The sequence below is a fragment of the Gallinula chloropus genome (assembly GCF_964237585.1).
Source record: "Gallinula chloropus genome assembly, chromosome: 13".
Lineage (NCBI taxonomy): Eukaryota > Metazoa > Chordata > Aves > Gruiformes > Rallidae > Gallinula > Gallinula chloropus.
In genome coordinates this window covers 12,376,817-12,391,449 of record NC_140098.1, presented here as the reverse complement: position 1 = coordinate 12,391,449, position 14,633 = coordinate 12,376,817, and the positions used below count along the sequence as shown (strand labels likewise).

The 14,633-nt window shown below is 37.7% G+C and overlaps 1 protein-coding gene across 1 annotated transcript in view; it reads right to left on the bottom strand.

The window, feature by feature from the left end:
* The window catches only part of SMPD3 (sphingomyelin phosphodiesterase 3), a gene marked incomplete at both ends in the record, with an annotated part of 33,451 nt that extends 27,104 nt beyond the window's left edge, over window positions 1–6,347 (bottom strand). The window contains one exon of the mRNA XM_084270180.1: window positions 5,010–6,347. Coding sequence (XP_084126306.1) covers window positions 5,010–6,347 — 1,338 coding nt within the window. The remainder of the gene's footprint in view (window positions 1–5,009) is intronic.
* Window positions 6,348–14,633: the final 8,286 nt, after the last annotated feature.

Here is a 14,633-nt window from a genome sequence, read left to right as displayed (position 1 = left end):
ACCCAAGCAAAATGTATCTGCAGCAGTAATATCACAAAGCAGAACCACAGAGGTTAATTCAGGGAACCCTCATTTTATCCGACAAAGCAGTCACCTTGAGAACAGCAAATAGTAAAAGCTCGGCTTCCAAGCAGTTCTGCAATCAGAGCTACTGCTCCTTCTACCATCTGTTACACCATATCAGCTCTTTTGAAAACAAGTCTAGCTTTGCACATAAAGCAAAGGTTGCTAGGTGTCCTTTAAGCAATGAATAATAACATGTTCTCTGCACAATTACTGTACTTCCTGAGAACAGCAGTAATTTTCAGAGAATTTGAAAAGTAAATCTGTTAATAAGCTTAGGAATTAATATTAATTAAACCTAAGTTCCTTCAGAAATTTAGCAAAACCCACAAGACTTTTTTCCTTTTGATTTTGTTAGGATACTATTAGCTGTTCAAATTACCCCCATCAAACTGTGGTTTTGCTTTTGCTCTATGTTCACATACTGTTAAGCAAGAACTCTCTTATTTTTGCTAAAATTCTCCTGGCAGAATGACTTCCTAAGAACAGTGGGAAGAACAGCCTCCTATGCAACATACTTTCATGTCTCCCTATCTCAGTGGGGTGGAAAACCACTTCAAAACCTCCCCTCAGTTAATGACCATTTTGAGCATGATACCTTTCTTATTCACCTCCCTACCCCAAGTATGCATTAATGTATCTTATATAGCTTAGATCTACCTTAAGTTATAGCTATTACAGGCAAAATTTGTCAGCAGAAGGGACAGTTGTTATTAGACCAATTTGTCTGGAAAAATATGGACAAGCTCTCCAATTCAGTAACTCATCATGTCAAGTTAAGAATGTTTTCTGGTTCTTTTACACAGCTGCACAAAACTCATGCAGCATCCCCGAAAAGACACTGTAACTGAGGCTACCAACTAATCCCTCTAACTAAAGAGGAATGTTGGTATTTTGAGATCTTCTAGTAAATTACAAACAGGTGATGCATTATGCAATTTCTGCTCAGCATTCATTGATATCTTTTCAAGTTGTATTGAACTGCAAAAATCATCATCCAGTTTATGAAAAGGATGTGTATTTTAAAATCCCCTTTAAATTCATCAAACCCACTCTGAATTAAAATTATGCATGTGTCAAACCACCAGCTGCAGAGCAACCAAGAACACTGCAATGTGCATCATGTTACATACAGTTACATACAAGCTAGCTTTTTAGATGGAATCACCAGCACAGGACAGCATCTGTGGCAGTCCCACTTCCCTCCTGTACAGCAGAGCAGGCGTAAGAGACAACTGGAGTTATAAAACCTACAAAGCAGACTCGAGGGTTCTTGTCTTAGGCATTTTAAATTACTGTGAAATGCAGTGCCAGAACAGAGAGGCACAGCAGAGTCCCCCAAGGGCCCACACCGTCAAAGTATGAAAATGGATTGGCTGATTTATATATTTGCTAACTTCTCCTCTGAGTCTTTAGCAGCAACTAGGAACAGTGCTTTAACACTTCAGATATGAAACTGTCAGATGCAAGTGGCATTTCCCCCCTTATATGCTGGTTTTCTTCGGTGACTGTGTCCCTCTTACATCCCAGTGAGACCCCCAGATGGAGGCAGAAACACTGGTAGAGTTTGAAGAGATCAAAGGGCTGAATGTAAATTTAGTCCTCCAGTTATGCAGAAAATGGGCTTTACGCAATAACTACTCACAACTATGTCATCCTCAAGCCTTCATCCTGACCTGCAAAACACTGGCCTATACAGATGGAAAAAATAATCTGTGATCTGTCAGGAAAATGCCAGCAGCAGCACCTTTTGTGGCAGGAATCTTTAGGACCAAGGGTAGCAAAATTCCTTTGCACAGGTCTCCAGATAGCTGTTAGGTAGCATGAAGTCAGTGTTAAAAGCCTCAGTGATTTACTTCCAACTTCTTTCCCTGGTTGTGACAGCCCAGGTGTTAAACAATAATCAAATCACTTTACTCTCCTGTGCTTTAGTTTCTCCTTCTATTAAGCAGACATTGACCTTTCTTTATTACGCATCCTGAGACATATGAATGAAAAGCAGTACGTAAGAGCTGATTGTTGTTATAGCTACTACTAATAATCCTTGAGCTGTGTTAGTCTCTCAGGTAAAATAATTCTGTGTGACTATGCAAATCTCTCAAATCCTTCTAAATCTCTACCTGAACTTTACAGTCTACATGGTGAAGGGAGGGCAGGGAAGAAGGGGGCAATGGAAAATCATTCCCTCTTCACTGGAAAATAACCTATCCCAAAAGGAAAAAAATATGTGAAGCAATTATACCTTGGCAGTAGGGGTCCATTTCATAACACAACACTCCCAAAACAATTTTGCCTTTTTGTTCAAAATAATTCAACTTTCATTACATGTTTAATTCCAAGACCTTTAACTCCTTAACAGCAGTATTTGTAGTAAGGAGACAAACTGTACCAATGAAAGGAGAACCAGCTTCTTTGAACATTCTTCTGAATTTGGATGTTGGGTCCTTCCTGAGGTTCAGAAAGATGTGAATAAAGACTTCATCCTCCCAGTGAATGGAAACATTAAGTGACTTTATCCAATATATCTTCAAAATTTGCAAAATCACTTGCTTTTCACAACTTTTTTTAAAAACAACACAGGGAAAAATTACTTCTTTACTCAGAGATGGAAACTATGCAAGGGGAACAGCCTTTGTAAGTATACTTGATGTCTTTTCTACTTTAGAAATGGGAGTACCGTGCTTTCCACAGGAGTCAGGAACTTAGGAACACAAAGTCTGCCCTGTGCAGACTCCTAACTCCGGGCCACTGCTGAATGGAAAGCAATTAGGACATCCTTTTTTGCAGGGCTAGCTTAGTAGCTTTGAACCCCCACTGATATAAACCCTAATGTAGGCTGGGATTGTATTATAGACATGCCACATATTTTAAGAACCAGTAAAATAAGTATCTAAAAGCAGTGATATAAGTTGTCCATTCGGAATAGCAAAGTACTGGCTAGAAGGACACCTTCCAACCAAGACTTCTAAAATTAATAGAGACTGACTCTCACTGACTTCAATGACAAACCAGGTTTTTTACTTATTATAGCTCTTGTCTGAAGTCCACACACATGGACTCGAGTGTGCTTAACCAGCACTGGTTAAGCACTACATGATGAAAAACAACCTTCAAACCCACTTTGTTTCAAAGCTAAAATTAAATGGATCATGCCTACTTTCACTCCCTGCCCTCGACTAAAGAAATGACCAGTTATCACTTAATGTACAATTCGGACAGAAAGGAATTTCATATCAGGACAGACATAACTCAGAATGAAAAAATATTTTAGGTATAAAGTACAGTATGTAAGAATGACACAGACACAAGGGAAAAATGGTCTTTTAGCTGGGACTGAATTCTGTCAATTTGAAAAGAATGTAGTCATCTTTGAGTCTTCATAATAATTGGTCCCTATTCCCTGCTCAACTGTAACATTATTTAACAATTTGAATACATAATTAAGTTCATCATCCCAATGGAATTTTGAAAAGAGGCTTAATTTTCTGTAAGAGAAATGGAGCCATTGCAGCCTGCCTAGCCTGGTAGGAAATAAATGACTCAGCAACAGGCATCTGAAAGCAGATTGGCTTTAATCTTTTAATCCCTAATATGCATGTGTTGAAGGGTATAGTCTTTGTGGCCCTGGCAATATTCATACTGCACAACATGTATGTACCTTTTTTGCACGTGGGACTTTAAAATAGTAAAAATAAACTTTAGCTACTTAGAAACACCCAGGAGTACAGTATAGGATGCTTAGACCCAAGTTCTGCAAACCTGTATGCAGTTACGGGTAGGCTTTTCCTCATGTCAAATGTATATGAAATACTGGGCAGCCACCAGACTGTAAATTCTGATATTTGTGCTTTTTTAATGCAAGCCACAATTACAAAACTTTTTGTTTTGCTTACAAATTACCAACAGCAGGTACAAGAAACCCCACAGATCCTTATTAACAATCTATATTCTTAATGGCTATTAATGGCTTTTTTTGAGGACTCATGAGCATATGTGCTGGAGAGTACATATAATTTGAGCAACTAATGTAGTTTCCTAACATTAGGAAAAACGTTAATGTTTTAGGTAGTGAAACCCATTCCAAACTGGGGAAAATCACAAAATCTGAAATCCAGTATCCTAAGAGATTTTTCAGATCTGTCTAGGTTTGGGTCTACAGATTTGGGTCTCTGAACAAAGTTCTAAGTTTTCATTAATCACAAAATAGAGCTTGCTTTCCAGTTTATGAAGGGCACAGCCAGATTCTCCCAAGAATTGAGCATGAACAACCACTCATTTTGGAAAAGCAAATCACGCTATGCAGACTTTTATTTCTGCTTTTCATGACTTACAGAGGTATAACCCCAGGTTTCATGCTCTCACTACCATTAGTTAATTTAAGAAAACTGTGTTAATAAAGTGAAAAACCTCTGTGCTCCCCAGTGTCCCAGGATTTCTGTTGGTTAGTTTGTTTAATCTCCTTTGTATCTCTCCTTAACAATTTTTTTGCAACCAAGGGACAGCCATACATTTCATTGCAATTCTTTCAATTTTAATCTACTGGCATTTAGACTTCTGATTCCTACATAAAGACATAACATTCATAAACTGGCTTCCAACAGTATTGCCCATTGTACTACACTCATGTTATGAGGCTTAGAAATTGGGCACTTTATTAAAGAGACTTCTGTAAAAAGGAAACCAACAGTACAAGAAAACTACTTAACATTTTGACACTTGAAATTATACTTAAGTTTTGCCTCTGAAAGTCCCTCATTATTTCATGCACATCCATCACTTTAACACAGTATCTAGGCCACAAAGCCTATATATAGGTTATATCAGGTAATCTAGATCTGAATATTGCCTCTTTGAACTCTAACAGAAATGACTGTAAGAAAATAATGTAACTTTGTAACTTGTCACCTATACAGAGTCAATATTTATAGTTTCAAAAAGGCTCTTACCTTGAGAAACAAGGCTCCCTTGGAAGCCAAGGAGTCCGTTCCTCTTCCATTGGGGTAACAGTGATAGGCAGCATCCATAACAGGATAGCGGCTGGCAAAAAGTAGACCACTGTTCACAAACTTAAAGCTACAGCAGCCATGGCAACTGTAGACCCCAACATCATAGACAATGTATTCAAAATAGTGATGAAGCTGTTCTTTCAATTTCTCTGCAGCTCTTTTGTCAAATACTTCCTGCAAACACAGAAAGTCCAAGTTGGCAGGGAAGAAAGCAGAGATCTCATGATCAAAGGTCTCATCTGTGTGTTTCTTTTTGCGCACCGAAGTCTTCTTCATGATTGAAGCTTTGTAGAGGAGCTTGTTGTTGACAGTGCTTTGGTCCACTGTACCATCTCCAACACGAACTTTAACTAAGGACTCTCGTGAGGCAGAGTAGCTGTCTAAACTCCCAGAATCTCCTTCCTTCTGTTTGTGGTTAGGTGTTTTTGAGATCTCTGCATCACCTTCCAGTGAGGGCTCTGCTGGGCCACTGGCATGAGCCTGGCCATTGACAGCGTCTGTTTCTGTGTCTGACATGTGGCCATTATCCTCTCCATTTATGCGGACAATGCAAGTGTTTTCTTCTCCTTCATTAGGCTCTCCAGCTCCACCTTTATCATCTCTACTATCCTCGCTGTTGTTTGAGCCCGAATTGTCTCCTTTATACTCCATTGATGTTGTCCTTTTGATGCCAGCATTAACAGTACGATTACTGTTATCTCCACCCTGGGGAGAGACCAAGCTGCTAAAACTTGCTGCACTGATGGATGTGTTGGTAGGAGAATCTATATATATTTTGATCTGTGGTCTGCTTGCCCCATTTCGGATCCTGCGGCCAATCTCTTTAGCCCTAGCCTGTGTATTGAAAACATTATTAAATCTTGCCAGAGAATCTGGCAGCAGGCAAACATTTGCACTGCCAAAGCAGAAGCTTTTCCCATTCCCTGCAGCCTTCCATTCAGTGAGCAGTGTGGCTCCATTGGCATGGTTCTTGTCTTCTAGTCTGGAGTAGATATATGGCCTTCTGGCTGACTGGAGTGGGGACCATAACAAGAAGCCAATCAGAGCAAAAGGAAGAGAGGCTACTAACAGTGCCAAGTAGATGGGAGTGGTAATAATGATGCAGAGTGCATGGAAATAGCATGGGTCATCTGCTCTTTGACGTTTCTCATAGGTAGTTGGAACAAAAGAGGCCACAAGCCTATCTGCTAACCAGTAACATGGGAAAATCAGGCCCCAGGAAAAAGAATGCAGAACTGACAGAAAGCTGTTGGGAAATGGGGAAGTGTATAAAACCATTGCAACTTAATTATGACAACACTTCAGGGCCTACTACATGATGTCACTGTGTCAAGCATCCATAAGAATACTGGGATAGGTCTGGGGAAAAGTCCAGTCGGGAGTTTGTTTTTTTCCAGTGAGAGTCAGTAACAAAACTTGAAGAGCACCATTTCACTGTCTTAGAGTACAAATGAAACAAGGCCACTGTCTCCGTCTGGCTTTTTGGCATCTATGTTTGCCAGAGGATGTCATTGTTCACTGGAGGCTGCCATGATGAAACACTGTAGAGGCGAAGAGGAAATCTGTAAAAACAAGAGACACAAAACATATGGAACCATTATTAAAAGTTTAAAGCAGATTTCTCTCATACCACCTTTGCCTTATAGTGTAAATTATTTATAAAAGTTACGTGATGGGGTGGAAGTACAACAGCAAAAGCAACTTGTAGTTAAGAGCAGAAAACTTCGGTTTGCTACACAGTACTATTTGCTTTGCTGTGATTTAAAACAAGATAGGTTGATGTAAATCAAAATACTCTTCATATGGTTGCATATGGTTTCAAATTTTTAATTTTCAATTTATTAAAAAATTCAATTCAAATTTAGCACTCTTAGAAAGACAAAATTAAGGAAATAGTAGTTTGATGTGTATTTTAAATATACTGCAGAGCACTGAGAGACAGAAGGGAATATCTTAATAGCAAATGAAACAATTAAATGGGACACAAAAGCAAGAAACTGAGTTTTATAAAGCAATGCCGCCTTACAATAAAAATTGCAATTCTTCATTTTTCTCTCACTTTTTGGATTTCTAATTCTTCAAAACAAGCCCTTGCAACAGATTTATGATCCCACTGTCAGCATATTTTTAACTGTGGTACACATGCAGCACCAGACTGCCAACACAGAGTATACTGTTCAGGTCAGAAATTATAAGTAAGGAATTAAAATACATGGCTTAACTAGCTCTCATTTTACCATGCATATTTTTTGTTTATTAATGGTAGGAAAATTCTTCCCTCAGTTTAAATTCCCAATCATTAGCACTAAGAGTAGTCATAACACACAAGATTTGCAGCCATACATTTTTGTTAGGCACCACAACAAAGAAGAATTTTAATAAAGGAACAGATGAAGATGAGATAGTTTTGCAGGTATTTCCTCCCAGAAGTGAAAGGCAACCCTGGGGTAAGCAAGTGTTAGAAAAATCTTGTACATGGTGACAGAGGCTGGTTACAAAAATTGACTGGAGATAGGAACCAAGTTCTAAAACAGAGTAAGAAAAGTCAGCTTGGGTGGGGACAAGACTTTAAAGACCTTCAAAGGCAAAACCAAATAGTTGGTACCCAAATACTGCACAAAAGGAAAAGTCAGTATGCACCTGCATTAAAAAGGCTGCCAGTACCACAAGAGAAAGCTGCTTTTAACTACTGTGTTCTGGAGTGCAAGGAAAGTTGTATATCTTAGAGGTCTTATGTAGAATCTTCAAGATGGCAAATGATTCCTGTTACCATCCACTGGTAACAGGAAAAGATTGCCAAAATCTGACTTGGAAAAAAAGAAGGGGACAAAAAATGGGGGGGTGGGGAGGGCAGGGAGGAACCCAAGAAGGGGGGAGGGAAAGAACAAGAAGAAGGAGTGGGGGAATGATAGAAAAGAAAGACTGTTTTACTGCAGCAACACACCCCTTCTAAGTGTAAGAATAACACCCCTGCAATTGCTCACAGCTAACTACCCTTTTCGATATATGGTCCTGTGTATTTTTGCCCTGATGGTACTATTTAGATGGAAATTGGAAAGGTTGGATTAAGGGTTTTTTTGTTTTTAATTATTAGCTTAGCATAACTTTCACAATCTTATGCAACATGTTTGAGTTTAAATAAATGAGTGACTAGTCAAGTGCCAAATAACAAACGCTTGGCATTTACTCATTGCCAAAGGCATTTTGGGATGTTGATAATAGGGGGAAGCCTAGCAGATTTGTTTTCCTGAATGATTTTTAGGACTCTTTAGTAAGAAAGCACAAGAGAGACTCTGGCATCTATACATCAGATAGAAAAACATAACTTAAAACCTGTCCAATTATGCAATTACCATTAGACAATAAAAATCTGTAAATAAGTTATTGTTTTATTGGATGCTTTGAATGCTTTATAAGAGGCCTATTTACATAATCACTCAGCAGACCAGAAAGATTCTTGTTTACAACAGTGCTATGGATAAACAGAACACTATTGTTTGATGTACATGAAGTGAGGATGGACTGCAAAGCTTAGATTCCAACTCGGTTTAATGACCTGAAAGTTGAGTGAAAGTTGCAGATGTGCTTCAGACTACAATGGCAATTGGACTTTTACTATTTTAAAAATAATGCACCAGGAAAATGCAGAACCATAATAATTTGTCTAGTTAGGTCTTCTACAGATGAGTACTCTCTAAAGCATATGATGACAGAGTGTTAATGATTCATAGAGAAACATGACATCAAGTGATAATTTTGTAAATAGCCAATGCCTGCTCGGTGATGTGATGAAGTAAAATCAATTCAACATAACTCATGCCAGTTCTGTTACGGACTGCAGCATCAATACGCTACAAGATAAACAGCTATCCAGCAAACCATAAAATGCTTAACTAAAATGACTTCACAAAAGCAATTATCCAGATTACAGGGACATATTAAATCTGAGGAACTCATGCTTTCTGCAGATATAAAATACTATCGTGGGTATTAGTAAAAAAAAGGAAGAAACATGAATGCAATCAGAAATCCTTTCACAGGATAACACAGCAAGTGCCAAAAAGCAAATTGGTTCAGGCTGAGGTCTGTTTTAAGAACAGTTAGCAAGAATGTAATGCTGTGTAAACACAAGGGACTGAATGATGGTTCAAGGCCACATGGGTGACTCCTACACTTCCGCTGCCTTAAACAGGTATAGTACCTTTGAAAATCAGGGATTTGCTGGACATTTTTTGATCAGGTGCCAGCTGCATTTCTCAATGCTAGCCAGCTGAAGGGGGAAGGCAAGTGGGATTTGAGAAGAGATGTATTCCATCTATTTTATTCTGTATCATTAGTTGTGAGAATTCTATTAGAATTCATAGTACAAAAACTCTGGCACCAGAGCAAGTATTAAAATACAGTAACTGGAGACAAGGGAGGAAGGAATCACGAGCTGGATGTCCTTTAAATGCATATTGCAGACAGAAGATATCAGCACATTGAGGCCCTAATTAAAAACAATCTTCTTGCAAGTAAAATATTTTAATTTATTAATCTTATAGATCAAGGAAATCACATTGTTTGCCAAACCTCTGTTACAGACTCACTAGCACACACACAAACAGGGACTAAGTTTCCTACTCCTGTCTCTTAGCTACAAAACCATATGCATGCTAGCGCCTCAAAGCCACCCAAAAAGGCAGAATTAAGAGAGTCACAAGACACAATTTATCTCAGCAAGATCTTAAAAGGGTGAGGGAAGGCACCACTTGAGTGAACTCCAACTTGGAAAACATGACGTCAGTAACATCACTCCTAATGCAGCGGTTTAGATGGAGCCTAGAGCTAAAGTGCCTAATTCCTTGCGATGAAGGGTATTACTTGGTAATCCAATGCTTTATTCAAAGGGGTTTGAGAGATTAAGGGAGAATTCAAGATATTGCAACGAAACAGCTATTTTTGTATTCTACAAAGACGTAAACTGAAAATTTGTTTAGCTATTTTTATTATTTTCTAAGTGTTTGAAGGCTAAAAAAAGATGTTATTTAATTTTTTTATGGTGCCTGTATAGAACATCTCCACTTTAGTGATAACGAGACATCAGGTGGAATGGTTTCAAAGATTTTTATGATTATAATTATGCCCAGAAGTATGCTAGAAACATCATAGATCAAAAGAGATGTCCCTAGTTCCAACATAGCTTGCAAACTAAATAAAGGACAATACAAGTCAACAAATAAAAGAGAAACAGAAGAAAATCAGAAGAAAACCAATAAATGTCTCAATAAAAAGGTTATGCGTATAATCTAGAAACAGTCAGAAAAGTTTTAACTTCCTTTTTCTTTGAAAAGCAAAATACATCTTCAAATTTAGATAACTCAAATTTCTTCAAATTTGGTATTAACATCTCACCTGTATTTTTCAAACACGTAAAAATAAAAGAGCTATTTTTTAAAACAGAAAAAAGCTGCTGAAGTGACTAACTGATTTGGAAAGTTATTCTATGGGTAACTTCACTTTACAATTCACAGATATTAATTAAAACTAGTTTTTCTTGAATCCTGGCAATTGCTTGATCTTCAGAGAAAAAATAGTAATATATATCTAGATAAGTAGTTTATTTAGACTCTGTTGGCTTGTAGTCAAGCTTTTTTTCATTATTGTCATTGTCATTTGAAACAGGAATACAGTTTATAACAATGCTACCACTACAGGATGCAAACCAGCAGACACGAATGTTTGAGAATAGGTGAAATGAAGATCTGAGAGAATTCCCACTCTGGCTCTCATTGCTTGCTTATTAGACAAACCACAACTTAATATCAGCTTTCCACCACTGCCACACATGCTTCATAAGTCCTCCATTTCTTCATTCAGTCTCCTTTCCCTGATTATTCTTGTACATGCTTCTAATTGGAGTCTAGTTCAACAACTAACTACCCTTGTGGAAGAAAGCCTACTCCAAAAGGCAATATACACATGAACTGTATTCCATGCTTGATTATATGACTGTAATTACAGAGATGCAGCCATCTCAATGTGTCAGTGGCTGTAATGGAGATGGAGACGCTTTCTTGTTCCCTTGCAATCACTTCGCAGCCTGATGTTTTAACTTAAAGCCCAATGTCCTGTGCAGGACTCATTCCACAGAGTAGCTCAAGATGTAGGGTAGGGGAATACAAACAGCGCTTACTGGCTCACCTTAACTGCCACTTATATCAATAACAATTTACAGCTTATGAAAATCTCAGTAGAATGGTGGATCCACTATGGTATAAGAAGCTGCATTAGGTGTATTACTGATACTGATGGACAAAGCAGTACCCATTCCAACTAAGGATCTGTCAGGAGGAGAAGGGAAGGAGGAAAGTGTTTTTGCAGACTTGCTATTGAGACGTTAATTTACCACTTTCTCACTAAACTATCTTCCTTCTTTCTAAAGAAGGTAATCCCACATGGCAGACTCTGCAGCTTGTCTACTTTATGTCCACTGGTTGTCATCGGGCAAGAAGCCATTATAAACAACATGTCCAGCTTAATTGAACTAGCCTGTAAAAAAATAAAATATTAAGAAGACGAATTTACAAGTCTCACAAAATAACAGTGATGTCAGCAGTTAAATATGTGTCTGCAGAAGAAAAAAAAAGAAAAATCTGCCTCCAAAAGTTCACAAAGCCTGCTCAAGCTCTAGCACTTTTATCTTGTCGGAACAAAATTGTCTCTACAGTCCCTTTCAACTCAAACCATTCTATGATTTAGAAAGGAGCAGATGATGCAATCTCTCTTCAAAATAAAGAGTTATCAGACACTTGGGCTAAAGTTTCAAAAGGAGACTTTTGGAACCTCAGGGACAACTCACTGAATCTATTTAAGCAGATACAACACTTCTTAACCACAGTCTCGATAGCTTAAGGGACTTGAAACAGGGTTATGAGGTCCACAACTGCTCAGAGCAAATCAGCACTTCTGTAACAGGCCTGCTCTACTGGAGATGGATCACTAGTGACAAAGTAGCTCGTGCCACAGATTGGCTGTAGCTGATGTCCTGCTTAGTCATCTTAGGAAAGAAACTAAGCTTCATGATGGTCTGGTATCTTGTATACCTCCTCACCTCAAATGGCAGTTTTTCTACCACAGAGCTGAAAATTTGGTTATGATTAGCTGTAAAACTTGCTCTGTGCTTTACATTCAAGTGTGGCATGGCAACAAATTCTTATTTCCAAAAGGCATCTCAATTTGGTAGTCCCAGAACATATTCCCAAGCCAAAAACCATACCCACACACCTTCTGCTAACAAAATTAAGTTGGATTATGTTTTAAACTTAATATTAAAATATAAATTAAATTGTTAATGTATGGAAACACACATTAAAGGGATATCTAAACAATTTTAACCAACTGAAAAATATAAAAGCCATGTCCTTTTTATTCTTTCAAAATGGATGGAAAATTAAAAGTGAAGTCATTGCAGAAGACATCCAGCTTTTGCATTCCTGCAAGAAACTTTGATTCCATCCTGATAAGATATTACTTGCTTAACTTACATCTGGAGTAATAATTGCAGAAAGGACACATCCTATCTTTCAAGTCTGACAGCTATTCTTTAATTGACACATATAAACTGCAGTCTCAACAACAAACAGACAATTGGTCTGTCTACACCAAGTTACATACCAGCCGTTCTAATGGCTCCCAGCAGGCCTGACCCAAACCCAGAAAACTTCACCACTCCAACTCTAAACTCTAAATTATACCTCCAACACTTTGTGCATTGTTATTTGAATGTCAGTTTACCAATATCAGCCTGTAAACATGAGCTGACTAGTCAGATACATCCCATGTGGGAATTTTTAATAGGGCACTGTAGGATTCAAAGACTCATCTAAAAATATGGACTCCAGAAACTGTCATCAATTATTTTTATTTCCAAGGAAACAGAGGCAGACTGACAGTTTCTGTTGTGTTTTAGAGGGACCAATACCTCAAATGCCTCTAAAAATACGATTATGCAAAGTAAGCAACACAACACAATGTCAGTCATGATCAGTAAGGACATTACTTTAAAACATTAAATTTGAAGTGCATCATTTGAGTAATTTCTTCAAGAATTCATATTAAAAATATCTTGATCAGCAGAACGGTCTCTTGTGCAGGAGACACAATCACTTATTTCCAAATTATCAATTCCTATTTATGGCCTAAGGAACTAGTAGGAAGTCGAATCAACAGCACACACTCTCATGGCTGGAAGTAACAGCAAATACTTCATACAGCTTTAAGTTTTCAGAAAAGTTTTGCTATCAGGCAAGATTGGGGGGAGGGAATCATCTGACCACTTGGTGATCTCACTCAGTACCTGGAAAGCTAAACACTCTCTATTTTGAGACCTTATTTGGTGTACTTCAGTAGTGAGACAACTGCAGCATACAAATACATGAAACTTTGACACTAAGCTCTGTTTATACAATAGAAATGGAACGGGCTCTATTTACAAAATCACCTTTTAGTGCGCATTAGCCTCGTATTTTACAGGAGCTGGAGTAATTTAATAATGGCTACATAAATCTGATCTTTGTAGATGGTTTGTTTAACAAATCTTAGCAAGATGGAACAATATTAGCGTTGGCTGCCTATGACAGAATTGGAGATAAAATTTTTCCTACTCATCTTTCACCATGTAAAACCTGGAGACGCCTGACTACAGTCATGCCTAGTCCATAAATTGTCAGGGGGCAGAAGCTCCCTGTAAAATGAAAAGCTGTACTTTCTCAAGCAGCACTTAAAACCTTTAGTCTTCTGCTTAGTCCAATATGGCTCATCAGATAGAATTATAAAGTAATCAATTTCCCCCAGAGTAGGTATTTTTATACTGTTGAAATTGTTCTTAACAGCTGGCAAAGAGAAGTTATCTTAGCCTACAGTAAATCCAACACAAATCCCTGCCAATAAGTATCTGTTCTTCTATAAAAAAAGGCTCACCTAATATTCCCAAAATACATTATAAAGGAAATTAGAATACAACTGAATTAAAGCACAATTACCCTTATAATGAAAATTCAAGTAAGTTTATTCACATTCTACATACAGAAAATTGGAAAAATCAGAGCATTTGTAACTTTAGTAAATTTTCATGGAAACCTCAAGATTAGACTCCTTAACACACTATTTCCTGCTCTATTGAGAAAGGTGTATTTCCTCAGGATCCACAGATATCTAATCCTATGGTGGATAATCACAGAAGAATCAGCATTCCTCAAAACTCAGCGCATAGATACTGAATCTTTCCCTCAAAACAGCCTCTCTGACAAAAATGAAGGAATTCAAGCTTAATGTTGTGGGTTTTTTAATGATTAAGTTATTTTGAGATAAATGGCACTAAAATTCTCAACCTTTTTCAAACAGTTGAATATAAGTCTATTAAAATTCTGTTTAAAAAATCCCAGATAACCCAGAGCACACTACACTTTTGACTTGTTGAATGTGGTAATAAATTCAAGCAAAAATACTTTCTTTACTTATTTGTAAATCTATTTCATTGTAATACACTGGTAGACCAATCCTCTCATATTTCTATTTCTTATT